We start from the raw sequence: 8,476 nt of genomic DNA on the forward strand, positions 1-8,476 counted from the left end.
ATTAGAACATGCATAATCTGATATTTTAAACTGGAATATAACTTTTTATGGAACACAAAAGCCACTGTTTTATTACACCAGTTACCAGATTAATAATGTGTGTGTGTGTGCATGTGCGTGTGTGTGTGTGGAGCAAAACTACACATATATATAATTTTTATAATTGCATTCAGGGTCTGATACAAGCCAAAGACAAGAACCAAGATAAGCACACTATGGCAGCAGGTGTGATCAAGAACATGTCTGATTTTAGACTAGAACCCACCTTTCAGATTCTTTTTCCAAATCCCAGTGTTCACCAGGACATGGATTTTCAAGAAACATCCGAGGAGGAGGAGGAGGAGGAATTAGAAGACGACGGTGAAGAACGAGAATCAGGGTACATCGGCAAGTGTTTGAAAAGTGCAAACTGGAGTGGAGCGTGCCAGTCTCCTAGTCCTGTAGCAAAGAGCACTGAAACCACATCACAGCTACTAAGGTTTACTGAGTTAATCAACAATGATATTCAGAAGTACTTTGGTAGGAAAAGCAAAGATGATGATCCCGATTCTTGCAATATTTATGAAGACAGGTTTTGTTCTGGTAAATCAGGTAGAGAGCTCTACTATGCAGATCTAATAAAAATTGCACAGGATGGAGATCAAGACGAGGAAGAACCCGATATATCTTTATTAGCACCCGGAGAAATAGGCACTCAGGCATTGAAATTAATTTGTGATAGAGAAAGTGTTAAAAAATTAGGTCCTCTGGCAGAACTTTTTGAATATGGTTTATACAAATACATGAAACCAGCAGCCTTGAGCAGGAGAGACAGCAGGAGGCAAAAACTAAATCGAAAGTATGCCAATGTAATCCCAATGCACAGACGACAGCTTCCTTCATCTTTTTGGAAAGAGCCCATTTCTCTTGTGCCTGGTTGCATCCTTCATACAAGCACTCCTGATTTTAGCGATCTTTTAGCCAACTGGACTTCAGAATCAAACGGACAAGAACTTCAAGTTACTAGAGAACTCTCATCTGAAATAAATAGTCAGTCACTAGAATCAGAATCATATTCAGTTGTATAATGCAAATCATGTTTTATTCATAAACCGGTCATTAACCACTTGAATGTTAATGTTTCTCCTATCCTTTAATATCTGAAGTAATAAAGTAATCCCTAAAATTATTGCTTCAGCTATTTTTAATATAATTCTAGATCTTATTTGAAGAATCTATTTGGTTTGTGGAAAGAAAATACATGAAAAATGCAAAATATTAACATTGCAGAAAATTTGCTGCAATCATTCCATTCAATTTTCTGGACAATTACCTTTAATTTGTTGGGTTTTGTATTTAACATTGTATTTTATATACTCATAACCCAATCAAAGAATAAAAATATAAGGGCAGTGTGACACATTTTGTACTGCATTATATTTTTAATAAACTATCACAGGGGCACATTTGGTCAAGTGGTTTCTGAATTAATCGAATTATTTATATAGAAACTAAAACAAAATGTTAGCATCATTTTATTTAAATGAAAATAAACCAATTTAATTTTCAGATGCAAATCTATATGTGAAATAGGAAAATCTTGATACTTCGCTGGAGTGTCAGCAAAGGTTATTTTAACAACAACTTCTTGTTTATACTATATTATTTATACAACTCTTTTTGTATCAATGCTTAATAAACTCCAATAACAAAAGATTTGTCATTGGAAATACCACTGATTCATTGTTATTTTTAGTTAAATGATGAACTATTTAAATTGCCATTTATACTGAATAAAGTTTCTCTAGCAATTATTTCCAGGAACCACTATATTGGCCTCAGATTAATCTGTAACTGTCAGCCATCAGTGAAGGGTTTACATACATGTAATCTATTTTGATGAAATTTATGGTGCAATCTTAAAAAGAGTATTCTAATTTATATTGCATTTGGTGTACAATAAAACACTTTTAGTGTGAAATGCAATAGTGACAGAATCCAGAATCTTAAGCTTATAAAGAATTGCTGGAGGAACTCTGCAGGTCAGACAGCATCCCTGGGTAGAAATGATCAGTCAAAATATTATTCAATTCTTAGTTGATCTACCCAAGAGACCGATCTGATAAATAATGTCCAAGAAGAAGTAATATGCATTGACGCTGTACACTGTGAATAAAACATTAAGATGCTTTCGTGCATTATTTCAGAACCGAATACAAAATTTGGATGTCCCATGAAAACTGACTATCATTTGCCTTTGGTATGAACTGGTCATGTTCTAGAGCAGTAATGTTACCAATGAATACAAGGTATTTTCAAGCATAAAGGGAAGAGCTATGAGTCTGCCCCAGTATCAGGTATCTGGAGTATGTAGACATACTGGTGAACAGTGGACAACAATTCCCCCACCCCACAAAAGATGTTGATTCGGTGCTGTGACTACCTCCAATGCTCCTGACAAAAAAAATTAGGATTATGACTGACAAGTTCAAGATGAACACAAAGATAATTTCAAATTTGCTGCATCATGTAGGAAGTTGGAGAAACATTAAATGAACATTTTAGGTCAGTTGATCTAACGTGATGTGTCAGCATCATAATGATGCTGACACATCACGTTAGATCAACTGACCTAAAATGTTTCGCTGCTGATTTTCATTTGTACTCAGCATCTGATGCCACTCATGTCAGTGTCCAACAATAGTCAGCCAGCACTGATGGATTCCAGTTGTCCTGATACCGTTTTTCCATGGTCGCAATGTCCTGGTGAAACCTTTCACCGTGTTCGTCACTGACGGCACCGAGATCAGCAGGGAAGAAGTCCAAGTTCAAATGCAGAAAATGAAATTTCAATGGCATGTTGCACATCATGGTTTTGTCTGCTTGAAGGAGACTTAAAATATAAAAGAAAATCACAAAAATGGTTACATCTAAAAAGCAGTAAGTGATAAGAACTTTTTAAGATGATTTTTTTGATCAGCTGTCCAAAATCCATAAACTATACCCAAAAGTGTACAGAAAGCAAAATCTTCATTGTCCAGTGTTATCAGCCCAGTAAATCAGCTGTAAGATCATCATATAAAAGGTACACAAGATTAAGAAGGGTAATAAAAATGTTTGTCAAACTAATTTAATTATACTGCTACTACTTAATTTAAATGATTTACACTCAAAAGAAAGTAAAGACAGAAAATGCTTGAAATGCTCAGCAGAGCAGGTTGCATGTGTGGGGAGTCGGGCCCTGTTCACATCAGGAAATACTTCTTTATTTGAATGAGATGTGGAATACTTTTTCAGAAAGAGCTCAGGTAAAAAAAAATCATAGAGAAAACGTGTGGCCGAGGTTTGGGTGGGGGTGGGTGGATGATAAGGATATCTCTGGATAGGCAAGTGATGATGAATTATTTTTTTGTGATCCATATATGTGGATCATTTGTTGCATTTTATTGCAGAGGAAAAAAGAAGTCTGGTTCAGGATGGCTATCAGAAGTTGCATGTTATATTCCCTGCAGAGTTCAAATCAGTTTAAAGTCTGTGCAGTGAAAGAAAGGATTAGTTACTCATGCTCTTTCTTATTTTTAGTGATTCATGAAAATTTACCTCTTTCAAAGCAGTTTAAAGTCTGTGCAGTGAAAGAAAGGATTAGTTACTCATGCTCTTTCTTATTTTTAGTGATTCACGAAAATTTACCTCTTCGTTTATTCCTGCAACTCAGAAGTCCTGGAATGTCAGCTTGCTCTGTAAAATGACATACTGGCCTAGCTTTATGCCAACGTTGTTTGGTTCAGTGTAAACTAGCAAAGCCGACTTAATGACGGGCCTTCTTGACGGCAGTATTGCAGGATCGCTGTGGGGAAAAAAAAGGGCTCATATCTCTCCAAATTTTTCCTATCCATGTATAAGAATTGATGGTCTGCTCAATTCCTAATTAAAGAGCACCTGAGAAAATAGTCACTCATAAGCCTTTTAATCGTTTAATTACAACATTTCCTTTTAATGCCTTGTAAAATGTGTTTTAAAACTCTAACATAAGGCTGTATACCTTTTGTGGATATCCAATTAGAAACAATATCTAATATGAGAAGAACAGCATTAACATCGGTTTGGTCTGTCCCATATCTATCTCTCTCTTTCCCCATCCTTCTGTCTCCTTTCCTCTAGCTCCCCACCCCTTTCCCTCTCCTAACACCCCCTCCCCATCACTTCTCAGCTTTTGTCTCTTCTACCCTTCCACATCCACCTGTGACTTTTTGCCTGTTGGCCTGTGCAGTCCCCCCACCCCACAACCCACCGTTCCTTTCTTCCCTCCCACCTCCTCCACCTTTCTATTCAGATGCCTTGATGAGGTCAGGCCTGAAATGTTGGTTATTCTGCTTTGCTTCCCATGACCAGCTCCAGCACTTTTGTTTATTGCAATCACAGTGTCCGCAGACTTTCCTGTTTAACTATGAATAGCTGCAGCCTTTTTTCCAGGCAAAGGTAAACCTGAAAGTAGAGGATGTAAATTCAAGTCAGAGTGGAATATTTTAAAGGAGACCTGGGGGAAATCCACTTCATATCAAGTGTGGTGAGTATATGGGCATTTTTTTTTTAAAAAATGCAAAACTTTGGAATTATTCTGGAAAAAAATAGCATACTTACCTCCGGTGTGTCCCGATGTGTTTCTTTACACAGGAGTATTTTTATGCAGCCTTCCTGTGTTGCGGAGTTTGTCAGCGGGGGAATGTCGTATTCATTAGGCCTGTTTCTTATGGAGTGGCTGCGGCCAATTTGCACTGCAGCCGCTCCATAAAAATTTGTAAAGGCAGGGAGAATTGTACTCTTCAGATATTGAAATAGATACTTATACATGGATAGGAAAAATTTGGAGAGATTTGAGCCTTTTTTTTCCCCACAGAGATCCTGCAATACTGCCGTCAAGAAGACCCGTCATTAAGTCGGCTTTGCTAGTTTACACTGAACCAAACAACGCTGGCATAAAGCTAGGCCAGTGTATCATTTTACACAGCAAGCTGACATTCCAGGAGCAAAAGTGCCGGGACTTGTGGCATCAAGTGTAGGAGCCGTAGGTGGTGCCGGTAGAGGACCCATGATTCGGAGCCGAACAGGAGTGTGGGTATGACAACGGCTCTGTATACGCTTATCTTTGTGAGGTTTTTCAGTTGGTTGTTTTTCCAGACTCTTTTGTGTAGTCTTCCAAAGGCGCTATTTGCCTTGGCGAGTCTGTTGTCTATCTCATTGTCGATCCTTGCATCTGATGAAATGGTGCAGCCGAGATAGGTAAACTGGTTGACCGTTTTGAGTTTTGTGTGCCCGATGGAGATGTGGGGGGGCTGGTAGTCATGGTGGGGAGCTGGCTGATGGAGGACCTCAGTTTTCTTCAGGCTGACTTCCAGGCCAAACATTTTGGCAGTTTCCGCAAAGCAGGACGTCAAGCGCTGAAGAGCTGGTCCTCCATTCTGGAGACGTGACCCATCCAGCGCAGCTGGATCTTCAGCAGCGTGGACTCGATGCTGTCGACCTCTGCCATCTCGAGTACCTCGACGTTAGGGGTGTGAGCGCTCCAATGGATGTTGAGGATGGAGCGGAGACAACGCTGGTGGAAGCGTTCTAGGAGCCGTAGGTGGTGCCGGTAGAGGACCCATGATTCGGAGCCGAACAGGAGTCTTACATACACATCCTTTCCCATCCAGGTCCAAGCTTGCTGGCTCACTCTTTTCACACAGATGTTGATTCGGTGACTACCTCCACTGCTGATTTAAAGGGAGAGCTACAATGATCACCCCCCCCACCCCCATTTTGTGTTCGTACCTTTTACCACGAAGCACGGCCCAATAAAGACGCAATATTACCACCTTGAAGTGGCTGTGTAAAAGGGGCTTCAGGCTGAACGCAGGCAAATAAGTCTAGATTGCTCAGCATGCCAAGTTGGGGTGAAGGGCCTGTTTCCATGCTGTAGAATTCTATGACCATGAAACTTTAAGAAATTAGGACACAAAATCAATTTATTTTCAATTTTAGCATAACAAATGGGAAACTCAGCCATCTGGTACCTCTGTGGGAAAAAAATGTTCATATTAATTTTGTTCTCTCTCTTTAATGCATGAACTATACACCAAACACACAAAGTTTCTAAATAAGAGCTACATTTTTTTTTAAAATCTAAAAATATATTTCCTGCATTAGCAAATAATTGCAATGAACTTTGAACTGTCAGCTGTACCCAGCCTGAAAAACAAACAAGTCAGCTCTCCTGCCTCTGAGCTAAACCCTTAACAAACCGTCTGCAATGTTACAACATACATTGGTAAAATTCAAGAAACTGTGAGAAAAAAAAAATCTTGCAATCTCGTCACATTTACAAGCACCTGTCGTTCTTGTCTATCTCCCTCATACCTGCTGGCTTGATAGATACCCCATCTGTTAATCTCTGCATTGTCAATAGAATCAAGTCCCTTAACAAATAGCTGGTTTCTTGAAAATGCATCTTTTACATTCTCGTGATCAGGTTTATTCTTTAATGTGGCTAAGCTGTCCCTTAATCTTTCAATTTCTGCAATCCACTAGTGAAATGAAGATCAAAATGGAAAAAAAGACACAGATGATGGAAATATAAATGGTTAAAGAGGGAGAAAATAAACATTAGAAATATTATAAAAGGATAAACAACATCATTTGTAATATGAGGCTAAATATACTCTTTATTTATCCAAGGATGATTATCTGCATGAAGGCCAACAAAGAATTTTCAAACTTATCTACTGTTGGTTGTGTTTTTTGGAGAATCCATAATCACAGCAAATAAATTCATTTCGTTTTCAGCAAATTGAAATATCTAGACTTTTCCTTAGCACACGCAGAAAATGTATTTGTTGGTTTCATAATAACAACATACCTGGGCTGTTTAGTTTAATTAATGTGAATTGAATGATTTTGCAGTGATTACATTTTGCATCACAAGTTTCAATAATGGAAACCTGTTCCCAACTTCACATTTTATTCTTAAAATATGTAATTTTTTTGAATACTATTATTTGCAGAAGTTACTGTAAATGTTTAAAATAGCTACACTGTCCAATTTTAAAGTTTTTAAGCATTTTCTTTCAAGATTAAAAAATAGGCTAATGCTTTCAGGAATTATTCAAAAAATGTTTCAACATAAAAAAGTAAAATCTGAAGTTAATCTGAAATACAAACAGAAAATACGGAAACATTTACAGCATTTCGTTACAGATAGAAACAGAATTAATGTTTCATATTTACTGTGTATCAGTACCAACAGAAAGAGCATTAATGTTTCAGATTAAATTTAAAAAAAAACAAAATTGAAGATGCAGTAAACTCAAAATAAAAACAAATAGTCGGGAAATTAGGCAGGATATGCAAAAAAGGGAAAAGAGTTACATTTCAGGTCAATCACCTTATATTCAGGGCCCCAAACAGTCCTTCCAAGTGAAGCAACACTTCCTTTGTAAATCTGCAGGAGTCATCTACTACAACCCATGCACCCGTTGTGGCCCTTTCACACTGGCGCTTTGTCCTAGAAATTGATAGGAAATCTATCGGTTGACTGTGAAAGCTCCTTAATCGGCACGCAGGCATCAATTCACGCTGGGGATATTACCGAGGTAGATTGTATAATCCCGGCATCTGATGACACCTGCATGCTGATTAGCCCAGTATGAAAGGGAGATAGGGTATCCTGGGAGTTCAGGAACATGAAGGAAACAAAAGATGAAAAAGGTATAAACTTTGTCAACCTATATAAATTTCTTAAGGACCATGGGAAAGTTGCACCAGGAGAGAGATGGTGGATCTGCCCTCCCAGAATTCCGTGTGGCAGAGAAACCCCTCCATGAGTGCTCCGTGCATATAGCCCTTTCTCACTCTTTCCCATGGACTTGATAAACTGTGTGCTATTCCCCCTAGGACGTTCCCATGTCTTTATAAATTGTGCGTCTATGTGCTTTATACGACTTTCCCCATGATATTTTATAAATTTATAAAGGTTTACATAGGTCAGCACAACAACAGGGGCTGAAGGGTTCATAATGCTTAATTATGTTATAATTAGGCCTGATTAATTTTGTTTAAATACAAGATCATAATACATTGATCAGGATTTAGGGAAGGTCCACTAACACTCAATGCATCACTCAGACATCACCAGTGGAGAAGAGAATTCCCTATCCCAGGGATGCCTTGTGATGAGTGTGAAAGGACACAGAGATCCAGTCAACAGTGGTCCGGTGTGAAAGGAAAAAAAAAACACTTCTTTATCCGGTTCACCAAACGGCCAAATTACTGGTTAGCCAGTGTGAAAAGGGCTACTGATTGTAAACTCAGAAATCGGTCCATCGAGCACCTTTGCTCTGTCTGCATCAATGACAGGAATCTCCCAGTGGCCATGCATTTCAATTCTGCGCCCCACTCCTGTACTCTCATGTCTGCTAAACCAAGGCCACTTCTAAATTGGAGGAGCAACATGTAATATTCT

The 8,476-nt window shown here is 38.5% G+C and overlaps 1 protein-coding gene across 1 annotated transcript; it reads left to right on the plus strand.

Moving 5' to 3' along the window:
* Positions 1 to 215: 215 nt before the first annotated feature.
* LOC138747177 (protein PERCC1) lies at positions 216 to 1,067 on the plus strand. Its single transcript, XM_069906164.1, has one exon. It carries the CDS (start codon positions 216 to 218, stop codon positions 1,065 to 1,067), a length of 852 nt encoding a protein of 283 aa, XP_069762265.1.
* Positions 1,068 to 8,476: the final 7,409 nt, after the last annotated feature.

This window comes from Narcine bancroftii, chromosome 12 (assembly GCF_036971445.1).
Source record: "Narcine bancroftii isolate sNarBan1 chromosome 12, sNarBan1.hap1, whole genome shotgun sequence".
NCBI lineage: Eukaryota > Metazoa > Chordata > Chondrichthyes > Torpediniformes > Narcinidae > Narcine > Narcine bancroftii.

Excerpts from the sequence above, each read along its gene's own strand:
- LOC138747177 (XM_069906164.1), top strand. The coding sequence starts at position 216 with ATGGCAGCAGGTGTGATCAAGAACATGTCTGATTTTAGACTAGAACCC.